A 21,632-nucleotide genomic window follows, 5' to 3' on the forward strand; every position below is an offset into this window, starting at 1 on the left:
TGGGAGCCAGGGGTTGCCCTGTGGCTGAAGCACACCTCCCACTGCACTCCACAGCACCCTACCCTGCACAGCTCCTTTCCTGCACCACACTGTGGGCTTGCTCAGCACCACGGGCTGTGCTGCACCACCCCCAGGGGTCAGAGCAGGTAGCAAAACATGAGGAAGAAAGGGAGAAGCTAGAAGCAATAGGGGGAGCAGTGGCTGGATAGGAGCTTGGGGGCTGCATATTAACTAACCCTTGCTGACTGCACAAGGCTCACATGTTGCTGGTTGGACAGCCTTGATCTAGAGAAAAGACAGACTTTTATGGATCATAAGCAAATAAATAATAGAGGAAAGGCTCCTTCCTCCTCTATGTAGTTGATGTGGATTTATATCTCCTAGAATTTGCACAGTATCTCAGGGTATATAGTCTGGACAAAAAGCAGCTCTTTAATGGTTATCATTTGTCTAAATAAGATAAGATATCTCTATAAATATTTTGGAAGATAAGTTGTACTAAATATAGTTCCTAACACCCAGAAGGCAGGACATGGTGGCCCCTTAGGAACTACCTCATGTAGAAAGGCATAAGCTTTTGTAGGCGATGGCCTCTATGCTTTCACACAGTAGGTTGTTGCTTAGGAAAGCTCAAACCTTTTTGACTGCGGCAGACATTAAAATAAGGGTGCAATGGGATCTGATCCCCAAGCCCAACAATTGCGCATCCTGTCATGCCAAATGTACATGGCAGGATGTGCAACTGTTGGGATCAGGAACCGAACCCAACTGTGCCATTATTTTAACTTTGCAACCCAATGAGAGTTAGCAAGATTCCTGCCTAGAGAAGCCAAGAGACTCCTGGGGAGCTGAACTGTCTCCCCATGCCCAGCAGCCCCGCCAGGCACAGACAAGTCCAGCTGGTTGGCTGCTTTCTCTCAAAGCTCCCTTGGGAGCTGAGGGGCAAGGATCTTTCAAGTACCAGGCCACTGTTCACTGGGACACTACACCTCAACATGCCTCGCTCCACAGTGCCCAAGGGATACGCAGGAAAAGGCAAGCAACATGCCAGCCTGTGGTGAGCTGAAGGGCTTACTGCAACCTGAGTCCTCAACATGCCTTGTTCAGCAGCTCCCATGGGACCCAGCAACTTGGACCAGCTGATGAACTCCCCACACGTCAGCATGGTGAAAACCAGGTGGTGCACTAGGCCTTGCAACAGACACGCAATCTGTGCCCCCTCATCAATACTGAACACTGGACCAAACAACAAGAATGACAACATCCAGGGTTCATTCAGCAGCACCTCTACCATCATTATATATGCCATCCTCTGCTTACAGTGCCCATTGTCTACATTGGACAGACTGGCTGACCCCTACATGCAAGAATGAAGGCTGCTTACACATGCTTAAAAAAAACAAAACAAAATCAAAAAGGCACTTTACTTTAAACTTGGCACATTCTCACGCCAAGTCTAACACATGCCCAGAAGAGGCAGTGCCTTAGCTGGACCTGGCTCTGCAATGTCTGTATAAATCGGGCGCTTTAGTGGGGCTTTTAGCTATTAGCTAACTGAATCAGCTTTAGCTAAAAGTGCCAAAAAGGCCTGGTGAGGCCCCCGATCTATACAGACGCTGCAGAGCCAAGTCGAAGTAACATGCCACTTCTTCTGGTAAAGCATGGGTTTTTGTTTTTTATTTTAATGTTTGCAAGCAGCTGAACTGATCTGACATCAGCTCCAGAAAGACGCATAGGCCTGTGGCAGAACACTTTAACCTCCTTGGACAGTCTATTGCTGCCCTCAGAGTAGCTGTTCTTAGACAATTAACCTTTAAAAACAAAGTCTATATGCAGATCAAGTAACAACCTAGACTACCAGGCATACCACCGATTCTACTCTTCACAGGACGTTTGGAAAGGCTTTGATAAAGAAAACTTTTGGAACAGTATCCTCTAAAATTGCTCTAGTATCATGAAGGCACCTTTCTTTTCATGTCTATTCTTCAGGATAACATGGATATTTTTAAACACTATACAGTTTGTCATGGCCACAGCTAACCTGGGAGGAATCTGTTTTTGTGGTTTTGGCCCACAGACCATCTCTGTGCACAGACAGGACACAGGCATCACATGTTGCAAATGTTCTATGCTGGGTCCTACACACTGCATTCAGCATGAGCCCTAGACCAGGGCTGGGGCAAGCTACACGTGGCGCATGGGGCTGGACCAGCTGCATGTGGCACAGGCCAATCCAGGATGTGCGCTGCATGCAGTGCCCTGCCAAACTGGCCCTGCACGCTGGTTCCACAGCCAGTCCAAATCAGGCCTACAGAATAGTCCAGTATGGCACCTTATGCAGTGCAAGACCTGTGCTGGCTCTGTATATAAGCCCTGGATTGGTTTTGGCATGTGCAGTGTGCAGGGCTGGTCTGGGGAACATGCTACATGGGCTGCCCATGCCAGACTGGCTCTGCGCACTGGCTACAGTGCAAGAGGCTGGTCTGTGGGTCTGATCCAGCCTGCAAACCAGACCTGTGCCCCTCCTCTGGCTTGTGGGGCCAGATGAGTTTGAGATCCCTGCTTTACATAATTAGAGACAGAGATTAAGTTTATTAAACCTGAGAATATAAATGCTACAGCTTTGAGATTATAAAGTACTTATAAGCAGAAAGAAGGTTCTTTTTTATTTTTCAATTAATTTTAATAGTTTTTTTGAACCTTTTCAAAATTAACACAATCCATTCTAAAAATGTATACCAAAACTAGAAAACTTATTTCAGCTACTGTTCCACTGATATCACAGATGGTTGCAAAACAATTCCTCATGCTAATTCCCCTCATATATGTATAAGTATCAGATTGCTCTATAAAACTGCAATTTCCCCCCAGTTACTTAGTACTTTTCCAACTTGTGTCAACTGAAAACTTGAACTACCCATGATTTTAGGACTTATTCAAGTCAACGATTAAGATATTTAATAATACTAGGCCGCAAATTCAGGGGAAACACCAACAGAAATACCCTCATTAGATAGTGGTTGTTCACAGACAATTTTATGACATTCTTTAGTTTGTTTCAATCTACTGAATGTGTTTGTATAGTGTTTTTTTTCTAAATCAGAATATGACATGGTATAAAGTCAAATGCCTTATGAAAATGTATTGCGTCAGAGCTACCTTCATCAACTAAACTTGTGAACTCATAAGAAAATATATCAAGTTTGCATGGCAGGCTCTATTTTCCCCAAAGCCAAGTTGTCTAGCACCTTTTAATTCTGATGCTGCCATTTTTAAATTTTTTTACTGTTAGCTTCACTTAGCAACCTTTCCAAAAATTTGCTTAGGACTAGTATAAAGCTAGCCAGCCTGCAGTTACGAAAAAATCAGGCTATTAAAACTCTTCTATATATTGTCACAAGTAATTTTTTATTAATGCCTTTTAACTTCGTTTATCAATTATCTACACTACAGGATGGCTGAAAATAAAAGTCAAACAAAGGGAAATCAAAGAACGGTGTTTACATGTTACCACTGCATCCTGCACCAAGGTGACAATTTCAAAACTCGGCCTGGGACCCCAGAGGGAGCATATAGCTCAGGCATCTGGAACAGGATTGAGTATCTACACAGTGACGTGGATAAAACTGATTCTGCAACCAGCTGGTGTGTAGGCATGGGCCATAACAGAATGGTGAACAGGCAGCAGAGACCTAGCGTTCCTCCTAGAATGAGGAGACCTGCCAGAAGAAGAGGCAGCAAAGAATGTGGACCAGCCATGAGAAATAGCAGATGCTCTTCCTATGGGCATAAACACAGCAGATCTACTGCTACGTCTGGCAATTCCACAGGGCCACTATATATTTGGAGCTGAGAATGATGCAAATCCACCAAAAAACTTTTCCAACTTGAACCCTGGCTGAAGCAGTGTGAAAGTTGGATCAGTTTTTGCTACATTTGTATAGTTCTTGACTAGTTCACAGTAGCAATTGGAACCTAACAAGTGCTACTGTTTTGAACTGTTTCCCTTCTGAAAGGACTCAAACTGTATGGATGCCCATACCTACAGGAAGTCAGGAAAAATTACACAATAAAGAGAAAAAGCTAAGTTAAAAAAATAATAATTTCACCCAGACAGCATTTGTAAGCCTCTCTTAAAAAAAAAAAAAAGCCCTGAATAAAGTAACAATTAACCTTAATTTCTATAGACTAACTATAGACATTTTGGGCATAGAAGAATGCAATTATTAGTAATTAAGACCAACAATACTTGTGCTTGGAAAGTTTAAAGCTGCCTCAAAACCTTGGTAAGGCAATAGGAAATTAAAAAAAAAAAAGTCTTCAAGTCTACATCGTTTTTCTAAGTCATACTTATGGATTAATCACTACCTAAGCCAATGGACATTCTGATCTTTTTATTTGACATTTATAAGAGGGAAAAAAGATTTCTTTGCTAAATACATAGGATTGCCCCCTGTGAAAGGAGTATGAAAAATGTAAATTACTTCGAATATTTATAGAAGTCTACTAGAGTACAATTAAGTCTTGCTTTAAAACATTCTTTAAGAAGAAAAACTTTAGCTAGGTTTCACAAACTTTAGTCACATAATTGTTACCTGGATGTCCTGTGTTATTTCAGCTGTGGGAGGTGGTGGAGATTCTTCACACACAGCAAGGCTCCGAACTAGTTTTAACTTTGTACTTGACTAAAGAAAATATTTACAATTAAAAACTACGGTTAAAACACCCCCCCAAATATATATATTTCAGAACCTCACAAGCTGGGTCTATTCCATTCAATTTACTGCCAAGTTGATATAGAAATGGCAGAAATGTTTATGTATAATATTTTAAAATATCATCAATTATTTTTTGAAGGGGGAAAATAAGCAGTCACAGGTTTGTAGTAGTCATAGCATCCAGCACAACAGAGCAATTCCAATTAATAAAAAAGTAAATGAGAAGCACTGAAAGCTTTCCCTCTCTACAGCAATAAGCAGCCACCAAAAATATAAAGGCAAATCACAAAAGCAGACAACTAGGCAAGACAAAAATCCAAAAAAACCCAGAACTTTATTGCCAAAAATAAAGGATAAAAGTAAATTCAAGGCACTATTCACAAAATTGCAAGGCTTCCTTAGCATGCCAGCACACACATCTACTGTACCTTTGACCTTTTTCCTGTCTGTCCAAAAGACTGCACTGGCCGCTGAACGGTAAGCACAACAAAAAAGGTTCATATTAAACTTCAGACTGTACGAGCCATTTTTTATTACAAAAGTCTGCATGGCAGAGAGAAAGCAGTTGCACAGTTATCATCATTTACATTTAATACATTTAAGTATCTTTGGCCTAAGGACTATAAACTGTCCCATTTTCAGTGAGAGAGATCTTATTTTTTTCTTCTTCATTTATCATGTTACAATATATAGACACGGGGGGAAAAACCCATTACCACTTCTATGCAATTGTTTTGCCCAATAAATCTTGACAGTTAACTGTCTCAGGGCATTCCTATGCCTGCAGTTCTCATTATATGATTTCTGTGACAACATAACATGAAACCAGGCTTTATCTTTCTTGCTCCCATTTCCTAAGACAGTTCTACCTGTAGAACTGATTATTTAAGAAGCGGTGCTTTGATAAATGGAGTGGCTATGACTACTAACCAGAACAGAAACATCTCTACCAATCCCGTCCTCTGCAAGAATCACAAAGCCTGACACCTGAAGAGAGTTAGGTGGAACATGTCATATCAACTGCCCATTTCCCATTTTTTTAATTATAGTAGTAACCTGCCATGCATCTCTGGCTTTTATTACACCTGGATTAACTTAATTATTCTTCCTTGCGATACAGGAGCTTTACCATTGTTTTCTACCATGTTGAAGACACTTAACTACAGTTAGTCTACACTTAGTTTTTGTACTAGTTTAACTATGTCACTTTCTAAACTAAATAGTTAAAAATCAGTCCAACCTTCTAATGCAAGAGTCAGCAACTTCTAGCCCAGAGCCAGATATAGCCTGTCAAGTCAGGAAGGTATGGAGATGTTCTGGAAAATATGGACTTCCTGCACTAAGACTGTGAGCAATAGCTGTGGTAAAAGCAGGCAGGTTGGAAGTGTTGAAGTGCTGATCCATTTTGGACTCAAGATGGGTTGTTTAAGCCCGCCACTTGTGCCCACACCCCCAACTGTGTTTGTAAAAAGTACCATTGAGAAAATATTACATAGCTAATCTTTAATGTTATATTAAGATTTTTGTTTCCTGTGGTAGAAATCTGAGCATGACTTTTTAATATGAGGAAACTGGTGCGTGGAAACGCTATCTTGACACGGTGGAGGTCTGGGCCCAGTGGCAAAGGAGAAACCCGGGGATAACAGGAGGCCTCCATTTTGCTGCAACCTTCTTCTATCTTTACAGCCACTGAGATCCTGATCTCATCTTCTTCCTGATCCACTGTTGAGGACTTGGGGCTGAACCATGGTTTGTCTGGAACCTTCCCTCAGGCCTGTTTGCCTTGGGCGTCTCCAACAGGAGTATGAGTAACATAGCACTGAGGATCATTGGGGGACACAGACCTCTTCACTCGGTCCGTGGAGAGGCACCAGCGTCGCTGGACCAGATGTTACGTGCAATGTCTGACTCGTAACTCCCAAAACAAGCACTCTATTCCCAACTTTGTAATGGCCTGAGCTCTCACGGTGGCCACAGGAAACGCTACAAGGACATACTGAAGGCATATCTCAAGAAAATGGATGCCAACATCAAAAACCAGGAGGAGCTGGCTGCCAACCAACTCCAATGGTGCCACAACCTCAAACAAGTGGCAGTCCATTTTGAGGCAAAGCATCAAAATGGAAAGGAGAGAGTGGAGGAAGAAAAAGGAGAAAAATCCTGGCTTACAGCCCACTCACCCCTGTGGAAAGGCCTGCAACTTCTATAGCTGGATTTGTGACTCAAGGATTGGACTCTTAAGCCACTTCAAAATCCATCAATGAGCTGTAGTAGAGATAAACCTCAAATTGAGGGATTGCTGACGATTTATGATTCAGATTTTTCTTCCTTTTGAAAGAAGTCAGTCAACCAGAGCATTCTTCATGTCAATCAAAAATAATGAGAAAAGCCAGCACCATGCAATAGTTCATTTTTAGCAGATGCCTGCCACATGTTTTGGATTGCAAAAGAGGAATCAGAGTTCGGGAAATCACTGCAATGGAAGACCATAAAGGAATTTCAAGATACAGAAGTCCTGTTGAAAAAGTCAACTGTAACTTGCAAATTACTCAGGTACTTTATATGCCATGGGCTGAGCTTTTTCTATTGTATTTTTAATTCTTCTTCCTCCTTTTACCTTCTCTGTTCTTATATCTTATAGTTCACCTTTACATATTCTTCTCCACATTGTTCAGCTTTTCCACCTTCAAAACTCTCATGTCTCTATCCACCTGCATGCATTCTTTCCATTCATTTCAGTGCACTTATTCTTACCTAGAGCATCCTCCATGCATCTTAAGAAGTTTAAGACGGATACTAACTCTCTAAATAAGATGGCTAAACTAAGATGAGGTGTTCCCCTCAAATGAGAACTGTAGCCTTTGGTGAGGTGCTCTGTAACCAAAGGCTAAACAAAAGTGGTGCTCCTAACTCAACAGCAGGACTATGGAAAGTGTCTGGCTTTTTACCAATCATTTCTGAGCATTTGAGGGTGTAGCTATTATTCCATTAGCAGTGCTGGTTATTCAGCACTACCCCAGAACTCTTTTTTTGGAGTCCACATCCAACAGGAGTCAGAGAAATCTTTTCACCTCCCAGCCTCACTTCTACCAGCCAGAGAGCAGGTACATTCTGCCTTCCTCCTGAGCCAATGCTGTGCAGAAGCATCCACCACTTACCTATTCCCTTCCCAGCCCTCTCTTTTATGGTCCTCCTTTGCAGCTAATTCTCTGGTGCCTGCTTAGGGTGGTGCTCAGACTATACCACACAGTGTAAAATGGAGCTAACTTAATACCTAGTAGTATTGGAGAGATGTAGCTGTGACGCTCCAGAAATAAATGAGGGGCAAGGATTTTTGTGGGTGATACCTTTTATCAAACCAACTGCATGATTGAGATGATTCTTGTCAACTTCACTACCCAAGAGCTTTGGACTCCAGCAATCAAACAGGTTATGAGAACTTCTGTCGGTTTTCATGGGCTGCTTAAGAGAACCATGAATAAAAGCAGAGACACTTGAACTTTCTGCATGTTTATGGAAGCAGAAACATGGTGGAGTTGCATTACCAAGGCATTTGGAAAGAATTCTTCATTACAATAAATGTGCCCAAAACACACATTTCAAAACAAGTTGAAGATTCCCCATGTAGTCCACTCAGTCAGTTACTCACGCATTTAACATGAGTCTGAATTAAGCAGTACAATCTTAAGTCATCACAGAAGTCACTGTGCCTTCCCTCAGAAATGTAGGCAGAAATCTGATGGAGCAATTTTTGATCCCTTACAGATTGACAGCAACAGGTACATAAGCAGCAGAAGGAAAAAACCCCCCAACAAAACAACAAACAGCTCACCAGTGTAGTCATAGTTAAAAAGAGGGGTGGTATATAGTTGATATATTTCTAATGTTGCATTATTAATCACTCCTTTAATTTACACATTAATTATCAGTGGCCAGTAAGACGGAAAGGGAGGTAATAACCAACACCTCAAATATTTTTTTAAGTAGTTACAAAAAAAGAGAGAGATAAAAACATATTGCTGCTGAAACACGCTATGATTAGAAGAGGGGAGGCCTGTGTACAGACACACAGCTCTTCCTTGCCTGTTTGTTTCTATAAACCTACTGCAGCTGAAATTGAAATGTCATTGTCACTACACGTATTGTTCATGGCAAACAAAGTGAAGTCAGAACCTCAGATTCAAATGGATTCTTTATTATACCAGATGCTTATGAAGATTTTTTGCTAATGGATATAGCATTTAAACTATATTCTTTATAAGGATGCTTTAAACCACTATAGTTTTAATGTTTAAAATATGATGGACAACTTTAATTCTCTATTAATCTAACACATGTACAAGGATTTTTTTCTGACATGCTCCTGTAAGTTGTCTGGTGCATTCAAGGTAAAGACCTTCCCCAACGTGGGACTCGTTTTTCAAATACCTCCTGTCACAGGGTGGGATATATCTGTATCAAATTATGACCTCTATTTTGTATCCTATTTTCCATTTTGCATGCTGACTATAATTTTGTACTCGGTATTGAAAATCTAGCCTGATCTTGACAAGGTCAGTCTATTATGCTACATTCCAGTTAAATTCCCAGCCCTAGAAAGGTGGCTCAATATCCTGTTGAACAACAGTCTAAAAAGCTATTCCAGAGCAATCTAGGACCATGAACTACCTAGAGACACATACATGCTATGGTGATGGAGGGTCTCACACTCTTTAAAATATTTATTTTCACAACTCCCCCGAAAGGTAGGGAATGCTATTTATCATTATGTTGCAGGTGAGAACAGTGGTGCAGAGAACCTAAGTAGTTTCTCAGGTTCATGCTGGAAGACTGCAGTAGAACAGGGTCTGGACTCCCCAGGTCTTTCAAATACTAGATCAGTGCCCTACCTATAGCACCAACGATCACGAGAGGAATGGTGGTCATATGGTTAGGGCACTAGTTCAGTATTTGAAAGACCTGGGATTCAAAACCCTGTTCTACTGCAGTCTTCCAATGTGAACCTTAGCAAGTACTTATGCTCTACGCACCACAGGTCTTTCAAAAAACATGGTGGAGGGGTGCCATAACTCTGAAAATGCTGAGAACCCACTGGAGTTTTATTTGTGTATGCCCCACCTTCAGCATAAATCTTCAGAAAGCTGTAATGTAGCAAGCTGGATATCTCATTGAAAACTGAGCAGGCATGAAACCTTTCATGTCCACCTTACATATTTCTGTAGCATCTCTTGGACAGTGAAAAATGTAGACAAGACGGGCCTAGATAACATCCATTTATCAGTATTTAATTTCTCCTCAAACAAATTCAACTTGTTTCAAGTTTGCAGAAGGACTAGTGCCATAATTAGTGCAGCGTTTGATGAAAGAAGGGGGAGAAATATAGGAGTGAATGGTGACCTTCTACAGAGCATTGTTATTCTGGTTGTCACAGCAATCCTTCTTGAGATTCATGAGTAAATTGCTGATGTACAAAGTTCAAAAATAGCTTTTGAACAGGAGGATAAAACGACATTTTACAAAAGCTACAGAACTTTAAGACTACCTAGGCAACATATGTATTGATGACATGGCCATATATAGCCACATACACAACAAGAAGCGTTTAAAAACTCTTACGTTTAGGCAAACTAGAAATGTTTTCCAACCATTTGGTCAATAAGCTTTTGAAGTTATACATTTTAAAATAGATCTTTCTATTTTTATTCACGCTTCATTTGTTGAGGATTCTCTCAGATAAATTCTTTCCCAGTTACCCATATGTATTCCAAATTTAACCCTCTCAGGCAGGACAACACTTATGAAAACTATAAACAAGTTCTGGCAAAATAAAACCATATCCCATGAAGTTAGTAGTTGGTCAACCTGCATTTTCAAAGACACTGATCACAACAAAGAACTGAATAGTCCACTCTGGAAATGCTACCCTCACAACTGATTACGTTCCGTATTCAATTAAGCTAGCAACAGCAATGAATTACAATAAACCGAGAAAAAAGAAAGAAAAATGGGAGGGGAGACAGCTTCTTGAGTATCTTGTTCAAGCTCCCTTTTGGCATAGTTTTAAGTAAAGCATGCTTTCCTTTCTCTTTCCTCGTAGCAGTACTACAAAAGTATGTTCTGCATGGGAGCTAACATTTCCATTATGTTTCAGGTGCATACAGCAAGGCTTTGGAATCCAAACACAAGGTATAAATATGAGTTACTGAACAGCTGCTCATCTAGTCTGCTTCTCTCTGCTCACACAGAATTTAACTAAATACCCTAGATTGCTAGAAAGGCAATAAAAATGAACAGAGTAATTCTAAGACAGACTAACTTTTAAGAATGGGGATAGGGAAGGTAGATAACTCAGATGCCATGTTAACAAGCACATGAATCAAGGGATAAGAGCAAATAGTAATAGATGGGACTGTTATGCATGACTACGCATAAATGTGAATTCTAGCCTAACTATAAGACACCAAGACTAAGACAGTCAGGAGTGTAAGGGTCATGCCTGCACGCAAAAACATTATGTGAATGTAATGTACAAACATTTTTATAGCAGTCATCGCTGTATCATTAAGTCAGGTTGGACAAAGGCGGTGTACAAAATAGAACATACAAAGTAACAGTGCACAATGCTGTACAGCGCTAGCCAAAAAAAGTGGGCTCTTAATTTGGCACATAGAACAAAAGTGTTAAGAATGCATGCACTGGTCTTTTTGTCCAATTCAGTTAATCAGAGAAAATGGCTGTGATTTCAGAATATTTATACTAAAAACACACTGATAGGCATTAAACAGCATGAAATGGGAGCCTTGATGTCAGCCTTCATAAAAAAAAAAATATTCTGTAGATGAATAAAAAAACCTAAACAGGAATCTTAACAAAAAATGAGCAGTAGGAGATAAGAGCAGTTGATGTCAAGAGCATCTGACTGACGCATAGCAATGCAAGGTATAGCATTTATATTTGAGAGAAGGGAGGACAGAGAGTGTGCCATTTGTTAAAAAAGAGGTCATCTAACTGTCAAAGGATTGTGGGAGTTGCATCATTGGTATAAACCCCAAATGGACCTATAAACCCAATTATCTTGTCTATGTTATATACTATTGTATGCTGCATAATAAACATTATGCATATTATGTGGATGTGCGCACATTATGCACATGTGTATTATATCATCTGTCTTGTTTTATTATGTAGTGTCACAGATCCCTACCTGTGTGGGTTACCTCTATCACTTGTTGCACTGCCTGTTGCTACTCCAACCGCCTAATGACCCTGTACTCTTTCCCCAGTTTCCAGCAACAGTCTTTCCTCTACATTTCTCTCTGCTTGTCACACAATGAGTTTTCAGCCCTGTTTCAGTAACTGGATAGTAACAAGAAAGCGCATCCACAAATTAGTAATTATTTTTAATATAAAGATAGCAATATATTTAAGATGACAAACATTGCACTATGTGAGACTCCTTAAATACAAAAAAGGCAGGTCCCTCTTTTAATAATAACTAATGCATTAAAAAATTATATTTGCTAATATGAAAAGTCATAGAAACAGCTTTTCAAAACATACCTAATAATGCCACACAGTCTGAAAGATGGGATACTAGCACAGGCAGTACCAGGCAAGGTACCGCTTATCACACGTGTTCCTTAGGACTGAGACTGTATCCATCTCTCTCTGTTAATCCATACAGAACATTTTTCACCATTAATAAATACATAATTACTAAATAATATTATGATTGTAGATTGGAGGTTTGCTACAATATGAAGGAGAAATGAATAATTAATTTTTCCTACTGCTCAGAGTTTGCTCCTAGCATGCTTTGACAGAATTACTAGAAGAGTAATTACAGGAAGAATTTGGCACAGAGAATACTTTTACTGTGTAATCTTGTGTGCTACTAGTTCACTTAAATTGTTTGGTCACAAGTCAGAATATCACGATAGTGTTCTATAACCACGTTCCTCACAGGAGTGCCTCTCATTTCCAAACCTGCTGAAATACAACTTGATAGTCACTAGGGAAGAGATGGGCAATTCAGAAAGCAACTGCTTTCCTAAATCACAAATTCAAGGCCATACCATGTAACTTCTTTAAAACAGTGAGTGGATTTCTTATGCAGCATACATAAAACATAATATCTGGAACAGACAATTTGATCTGTATTATGCAGAACAGGATGGTCCCTGCCATTATCTAAATAGATGAGGCAGAAAACAGCATTAACCAAACCATGAAGTAAATTACTCTTAATTTGATTTACAACAAATAAATACAATAATGTTACTTTACTGGAAAATTAAAGGAGGGTTTTAAGAGCAGATGAGCATGGCTTGGGAATCCCTGATGCACTGGGACACAGAACAGAGAAGCCAGTAGGACGCCAGGCACAAAAGGTCAAATAAGAATACAAAGGAAGCAAGCAGCCTGAAAACTCTGGGAGGGCTGCAGGGGCAATAAGAGGGGGAAGTGTGTTAAGAGATAATAAAATAAATGACAGTCACAGAATCAGCCATCTTCTCTGATCATTTTCACTACATTTGATTACATTATTCATACCCTACTTGAGGAGCCTGTTATAAATACTATTCATGTGCTCTTGAGGAGACTGACGAGTCATTTTCTTGTTCAAATCCTACCTACACCAATGTGTACAGGTGCAAATCAATTATAAACATACAGCAACTCAAAATTATCTGGTATTTGGGCCTCCGGTGTCATGATAATTTAGGTTTCAAAATGTCTCCCCTGGACTCCAGATGGGGACAGCCAAAGCTAACGGAACAAAATCCCTGCAGTGCACAAAGCCCAACGTGGATAGTTCTGGGCAGTTGAATGGTCATGGGGCACTGCGAAAGTGTAGCAAGAACAGGACCCAAGTGGTTAAATTGACTGTTACCTGGTAATTACATTGGAAGGTAGAAGAGAAAAGTGAGGACAGTGAATACACTACACAGCTTAAACAATTATAGTCGTTCAATAATATTGTAGCTAATTACCCTGTTTTAATTGATGTGCAGCACACCAGCTGGTCTGAACATTCACACTAGGCAGCTGAGACAGGACTTCAGGAGAAAGGCTTTTGGTAACACTGGGGGAGGACTGACTCTCCACTGCAAAATACTCTTCAGGAGGACTGGGGTCTGTGCTGTCCAGCACAGCAGCAATGGGACAAAACAACCAAGTTAGATTCGATCTCCACTTCAGAAATGAAACCCTCCTGGTCTGCAGTGCCTCATACTGGAATGCTGAGCAAAGCAATTTTACTTTGCCAAGCTGTGGCTTAAACGTGTACAATGAAGAGTTAGGAGACATTCTCTTAGGAGTATTATAGCTACAGAAAGCTCATTAAACCTCCATTTAGAAAATCAGAAAAACAAAAATGAGCTTTTTTCCAACAATCTTTTGATTATAAGACATTCTGTGACACTCTTGGAGCATTTCTCTTACTACTTTGTCTAGTTTTATTCCTCATCTGCACTTGAGTTACAGTAAGAAGATATAGATTATATGTGTGTACGTGTACATATCTATCTATGCATCCATCTATCGCCTTCCCATCATATTAGAATGTATATGGTAGATGCTGCTGAGCATCTACCATAGCTAAATCTTGATCTTGACAGCAGTCTCTGGTATTACTTTAATATTAGTAGCAACTAATAAAACAGACCTGTAGCTACCAAACTGACTAAGGCAAACCAATGCGGCCCAGCAGCCTCTCTCCGCTATTCCAATATCTGCTTCCTGGAGGTCTCCTTGCCAAAGAAAGGATCAGCTTGCTCAATCAAATGCAGCTGGAGGACAGCTGCTTGGTCACAAATAAGAACCTGGTGAACTCTCTCTACAAAGCAGTTAGGCAGAAGCAACCGCTGTGTTAAAGTATTAGAGAGGCATTCGTTCCATTGCCAACATTACAAGCCCCTATCCATTCTTTGGTCTCATCTGACAGACAGGTCTGCAAATTCATTTCTTCTTTTCACTCAAAAATTGCTGCTGCCATCTCTGAAAGCACTTTCCTGCTCTGCAACTGCCACCCACTGGCAGTCACAGCAGCATGTGCCTGGCAGACCCAGGCGTCTGGGGAGACGGAAGCCAAATTTATAGCTGGACTGTGCAATACTGACCCTGGACCAGACAAACAATTCATAGTCCCGTATTGCGCTCTAAACCAAACTCGCCTGTTATACAGCCATTCTGTATAACAGGAAGGCCATCTTTTTGTCATGTATATTAGCTTCACACCCTGCTCAAGTGTCACGTGGATCTCCTTTCTCTGCTCAAGCTGATGCACTGCTTTCTGTTCCCTCCTTTGTGCTCCCTGCTCAGTTTGCTGCTCTGCTTTCCGCTCCCTGCCCAATATACTGCTGTGCTCCCTGTCTTTCCTGATCTGACCCATGCTACACACAGAAGCTTCCCATGATATTTGTGGCTCTCAAGCTGTCACCCCTGCTATATAATAGATGTGCTCATTTTAAAATCATGTTGTCTTCTGATACTAAACAGAACAGGACGGAACCTAGTCACATCCCTTATTTCTACAACTGACAATCATGAAGCCTTAGAAAACCTAACAAAAAAAAAAAGCCAAACAAAATAAATAGTTTCACTATAAACTGCTGAATTTAACAATGTTAGTCTGGATTCTACAATGGGGAAATAAAGAAAACAATGAAAGAAAGTGAGCTCTTGCATTATGCCCAGGAAAACACAGCTTTCCACAAAGTTCAAACATGTACTCAAAGGATATACTGCAACATTTTTACTCCACTGAAAAATGGCCATATGACTTCAACTTATTAAAAAACAACTGACAATGTATTAAATGTGCATCTGGTAAAACAATGGAAAAAACATCTCACATCCTCTGGTTTTGTAAAAAATAGGTTAAGCTTCCTTGGCCTTTGAATACGAATTATAAGACCGCAGAGCAAGAAACAGGTCCATATTTAACATGATATACTGGTAAAAAAAAAAAAAAAAAAAAAATTAAAGAAAAATCTCTTACCGGCAAATCATTTCTGTTGTCAGAATAACTTTCATCCTTTTCTCCTTGAGTTTGCTCATGGCTTTCTGATTTTATAAGGTTTTCAACAGGGGTTATGTCTTCAAATTCTGCTTCTGAACCCTTCATTCCATCAGTTTCATCTTTTACAGGAACAGTATCAGACATCCTCATTAGAGAAGCTTACTTTAAAATTCTACAGGAAATATGAAGCCTTCAGGAAGAGAAAAAGTAGATATAGATACAGAAATATGTATTACCAAGAAGACTTTACATTTTAGACCGATTAAAAAAGATTCCCTCTCTCTCACACACGTTTCTGCTAGTAGATGCCTGCAGATCCTTTATACCCTCTCTCAATATCTAATAAATTGGACATTTCAGATACAGCAGCTGACTCCAGTTTCAATATGCAAAGTTAATTTTTTCTAATTGAAAGGGGGAAAGACCTTATTTATACGTTTACTTATAGTAATGCTTTATTATATATGGTGGATCAGCAGCCAACATAATCCACTGGTGTACAAAATTCATCAATTTAATGAAGATTCATTTTGCCTAATTCTATTTCCAGATGAAAAATTACAGTTATGACGTTACATGTCAACGGTAATAAAGCTAGCCCCTGCAAAATTATTAAATACTCTCTAGCAAGAGAAGAAAGGGAAGAGAAACATCAGTGGAAATTAGGGTGGTGGAAAAATAACACCCTGTAACAATGGAAGACATAGAAATATCTCAATGACCAAACAAATTATTGGAGATATTATCTTGCTAATTCACTACTTCCTAACAACTGGTGCTTCAGGTTTCATTTTATGAAAGAAACAAATAGATAAGACTAAAAGTTATACCACTGAATACATACAAAGGGATTTTAAGCACACCATCAGAAAAATGTCTTAAGAGTAGTCTGTCAAATACAAAACATAGACCTTGTTACCTGATGTATTTTACAGATTTGGGAGTGTGTTCTTCTACAAAAATAAAATAAAATAATCCAAAATTCCTTTTCACAGTAGTCAACGAAGATGTCAGCTGTAATGAACCATCTGCAATCTGGCAGGAGGAGTCCCATGTCCTTGTCACCAATGTAGAGTCCTGGACTGAACTATACTCTCTTGACTCAAGAATACCATCCCTTTTAGATGCCTACAGTAACAAAAAATATTGATAACTTTCATTAGTGGAAAAGGAGAGGTCTATTTTTAAAACAAAAAATACAACAACTCAGCGTTTTTCATTTTGATTCAATGTGCTTGTCTTATTTACTTTACTTTTTAAATTTGCAATTTCCCCCCCCCACAAGATTTTTACCAATTTCAATACACAAATTAACACAAACTAGAGAATCATTTTAACAGTACTACTAGTTATACAGTGATGAAAATAATTCACCCATGGCATTCTTTCTGGAATGGAATGTACAATAAAGGATTGTTTTATAAGGAAGACTTGGGAAAAAAGAAGTAGTTCTTGATTGTTGGAATTCATGAAACGAGTTAGTATTAGCACTCATTTTGTAGCGCTGTTCTTTCCCCCCCACCCCGGTTAACTGTGTAATAGTAGCATATGCATCCATATTCAAAGGCCAAAAACTTCTGCTACAAAGGACATTTTCATGATTACCCTTCGGTCAAGATTTACAAATCCTAAAAAAGTGAATGTTCCCCATCACCCCTTTTTTCCAAGAGTCATCTCATCAAGAAATAACACCACTCACAGCTGAAATTAGAAGTGCTAGATATAAGAAGGAAGTGAGCACTAAACCAAATACAATCTGTGAACATGGTGGAATCAGAGAGCAAAAAGTACTTAAGTCATGAAAAAGTAATGTTGTCCTCTAAACTTAAGTAAGGCATCTTGAAACACAACATTGGAAGATGAGTGCTGTACTGTATTCCCTAAAAAGCAGAGAATTCTCGGGAATCAACCAAGGGACAAAGTGACACAAAAACATGCAGATCCAGAATTGTATTTCAACACAAAGAATATTTTCTAGAGCAAAGTCCCCGCTAGAACCAAGTGATTGAAGATTCACTTAATATATAGGGCCAAAGCCTAGAAATTGCAGAATTCCTCTCTTGTGAAACACTAAGTGTCCTTAACTCAGTAGGATTTTAGCACTTTGAAATATCAAGCCATTAGGGATATTGGGAATAAAGATATATATGACAAACCTGGACACACAACCTATTGTGAAAATTAATTTTAATGGTACAGCATCACCTGTGTGGATTTAGTAGTACTACTTCCTTAGTACAAGGTGACTACAACAGTCAATATAACAATGGAAAAGAAACATTTAAATCAACAAATTCTGGCTGAATGCCTTATATCATGAGGAAAAAGAAACTTGTTCCACACATAGAGATATGTCCTTTTTGATTCACATCATTACATAAATACTATGACAGCATACACAGTAAGGTATACACCTACATCCACTGAAATCTCTTCACCCATCACTGGGGTGCACCCATGCTCCATGCTGGAAGGGAACAGCCATTAAAACTGTACACAGCCAAACTTCACAATAGCTCAGAAGAAGTGTAATAGTGTATCCAACAGAAACTCCAAAAAGAGTTTTGGTTCAGAGACTGTAACATTTCCAAACTGGACTGTAGTCTAGTACACTGGAATGAGTATCCCTTCCCTCCCCCAAATGCTAAAGGATCTTTTAATTATCACAAGTGGTTGGGGAGTTGATTTTACACAGACCACCTGAAAGGAAGCAGCTCAGCAACAAACTGTCTCTTGATGTTACACTGAAGCCATTCCTCTGTAGTGATACTGGAGAAGTACAACAGGTTGATTCGATAGAACCTGGAGCCTCTGACCAAGTATGACTATGCTTGGTCTATGAGATTTGATGTGCTGTGTAGCCGAGAGGTGATATGTATTGGTAATTTCTATAATAGGTTTATACTAGCAATAAATGCTCCTACCTACTTTTAGGGCAGGCCATTTTTGTTTCTGAGAAATGGCCACTAAAGTACATTGGTTAGGATTTAAATACACCAAAGTTTTAAAAAAAAAAAAAGCAGAAAACTAAACATTGCTTCTCCTCTTGCCTCCCTGTACCAACTTTCCCATACAGCACTGTTCCATTTACATCAGGAACTGAGGAGCAACAATTCTGCCTGAAGGGTAAAGCAAAATGAAAACATACAAAGAGATCCATTCTTGCCAGTGCTGCAAGAACATCACCTTTTTAAGGTGGAGAGCAAACCTGGGAGAATCAGGATCTAAAAACAATGTTTCTGTTCATAGAGGCTGTAACAACTTTGGGAATCTCATTCCCAGTCCCCCCCACCCCAACCCCTGGTACAGGCTAGGACCAGCACATGCAGCCCTGACCCCGTGTGCCCCGCGCTCACCCATGTGGGCTGAGCAGAGGTGGCAGGGGACAAACTGCTGCTCAGTGTGGGGAGAAAGCAGCCTCTCTTCCCCCCCCACCCCCATCTCCACCACATCACCACCGCTTTTGACCTGCCCCATTGGGCAGCACAGGGCAGACATAGGGCAGCCCTGCGCAGGCTCCAAGCGGCCACACAAGGGAGTGCCGGTAGCGGGAGGGGCTGCTTTTCCCCCGCACTGAGACTAAACCCACCCTCACGTGTACAAGCGGTCCTGTAGTCTGATTTAAAACATGCAGATTCTACTCTATATAATCTTCATTATATTTGAAGCACCTGAGGAATAATATATAGTTCCTTGCTCTCTCCACAACTTAGTTTAAAAAAAAAAAAAAAAAAAAAAAATCAACCGATATCTTAATGCATATTTCATGTATACACCTAGCCTAAAGCACACATTTTACGCTTTACTTGGTTTAAATATCAGTAGAATGAACATAAACAGGAAACATATACATGTTTACCTGAAAATTTCCTTCCGTTCAGTACTCACGTCCACAAACCCATTTCAAAAGAGTACTTAACCCAGCTTGCAGCTTGGGGTTAGAACCACACCAGTTAGTTGCTAGGAGAAAAGAAATGCCCACTTCAAACCTCATTGCCCTTAAATCCTTATATCTGAAATATCTTACAATCAAGATAATTCAGTCTTACTTTCCTAATTTACACAGGTGGAATACATTTGAAGAAAAAGCACATTTTTCTCATTCTACAGCATGGGAAATTCCCCCAGTGAAAGAAACCAACATCTTTGGATGTCAAATGCCACTTCTACTTTGTTTCCAGATCTGTTGACCTCATTTGAAAGAAGGACATTTTCAGGTAAGAACAGATATGTTTTCCAATTTTGCAATGTGCTAAGGCCCATTGATTCATTACAATGGAATTGTCACTGCACTTTGATTAAGAAATAGAAAATGGGATCACCCTTTAAATGCAGACAAAGTATTATATAAAAAGCTTCCTTTTTCTTCCAGGCCAGTGATTATCAACCAGGTTGCCTTGGCACCCTGCGGTGCCTTAAGATCCTTTCAAAGTTACCATGGGGTGCTACACAATGTTAGGTGTGCAAACATAATTCAAAAGATAAACCTAGACCATTTCAAATAGGAATTCATAGTGTTAAAAACATTCTGACTTGCTGTGGTCCTTCTGAGTTCCTTGCGATAGAAGAATTGCTCTAGTATTTTTCTATAGTCAAAAGGAGTGAAAACGAAGATCTAGCATTTTCCAAGGGATGCCTTGAACCTAAAAAGGTTGAGAACCACATTCTAGGCAGGAAGAGGTGAAGAAGAATTCTCTTAAGGAAATTATATTGGCTAAAAAGACAGGATAGTGATGTGACTGTGTACAAGATCTTAATCTTAATCTTGTGTACAAGAAACACAACATTTCTGTCCTGAATTGATCTGGTGTTTCAAAAAAAAAACAAAAAACAGACTTTGCTGGTTAGCAGAAGGAAAAATACTTCTTGAGTTCGTATTGAGAATGAATACCAGGAGACTTCTGAAGACTACCTGTTTAAAACGCACAATACAAGTTCCTATTAGAAAAGGCTTCCAATTTTAACATCTGATTAGAGATTGTAGCTACAGAAGATAAAATATAAATCACACCTGTTGCAAGGTTTCAAATCTAGGTAGTATTAGTAAGGAGCAGAACAATACTGCACAGAACTGGCATCCTGCTTCAACATTTATAAACTGACAAAATTCAGTTGACTATTTTTCCAATCCAATCCATTTCTTAAACCATAAAGGTGCAAAAGGCAGAAGTCAGTTTTTGCCAAGCAGTCCTGTTCTGGGAAATTTCTTTAATCTTCTCAGGCTGAACGCATCTTCTTAACTTGTAAGGTTGCTGTTTTGGACATAATGTTCCATGGAGGCCCATTACAGATGCAGTAGCAAGGAGAGGGAGTTGAGCTCAAAAGCTTTTACTGCTCCTTACAGAACTGGCAGTACTAGCAGTGTTGGTTAGTGTTCTCGATTGACAGCCAAAGGGGAGGAGACAGCTGAGATCTGTTCTCAGAAGCATAGCTGATTGACTGGTGCAGTCTCTTTGGATTTAGCCCTGATTTTTCCTGTCTGCTGACAGTGTTGTCCCCCCCGGATCTTTGTAAAACTGGAAGAGCTGCTTGCTCATTGAGCCTTTTTTTTTTTTCAATTTTACCTGCCTCCCTACCTGAGGAAGAGGAGGAGATGGTGATGCAACCACCACCAGACTTGGTTGCGTGAGATACATGAACTCAGTCCAAAGCCAGGCAAACTCCCTGGTGAAACATGCAATGAAAGCAGAGAAGCAGGAGCGCCAGTCACTGAGTACACATCATGGGGTGAAGCACAACTGAGTGGACAATCTCTCCTAACAGCAAACTGCAGCCCTAGGACACAGCTGACACATTTTGTGCCAAACTGCTGGCCTGAAATGAAACGTCAAGTTTGGAGCTCCTCACGGGAAAAATCCAGAGCAGACACGTGACTGACGGGACCGGTTCTG

At 39.9% G+C, this 21,632-nt stretch overlaps 1 protein-coding gene across 8 annotated transcripts in view; it reads right to left on the reverse strand.

Annotated features, from left to right (window-relative positions):
• Positions 1-16,798, reverse strand: part of R3HDM1 (R3H domain containing 1) — a 109,300-nt gene extending 92,502 nt beyond the window's left edge. For 5 of the 8 annotated variants that reach the window (XM_090045859.1, XM_090045862.1, XM_090045860.1 and 2 more), the window contains exons 1-4: positions 16,661-16,798; positions 15,721-15,931; positions 5,147-5,188; positions 4,596-4,685 (exon numbers count right to left, since the gene is read on the reverse strand). In XM_090045859.1, coding sequence (XP_089901985.1) covers positions 4,596-4,685; positions 5,147-5,188; positions 15,721-15,891 — 303 coding nt within the window. In that variant the 5' untranslated portion in view covers positions 15,892-15,931; positions 16,661-16,798. The remainder of the gene's footprint in view (positions 1-4,595; positions 4,686-5,146; positions 5,189-15,720; positions 15,932-16,660) is intronic. The other 3 variants (XM_090045864.1, XM_090045861.1, XM_090045858.1) reach the window with 2 other exon arrangements.
• Positions 16,799-21,632: the final 4,834 nt, after the last annotated feature.

Source organism: Crocodylus siamensis, chromosome 4 (assembly GCF_052110815.1).
Source record: "Crocodylus siamensis isolate JL-2025a chromosome 4, ASM5211081v1, whole genome shotgun sequence".
NCBI lineage: Eukaryota > Metazoa > Chordata > Crocodylia > Crocodylidae > Crocodylus > Crocodylus siamensis.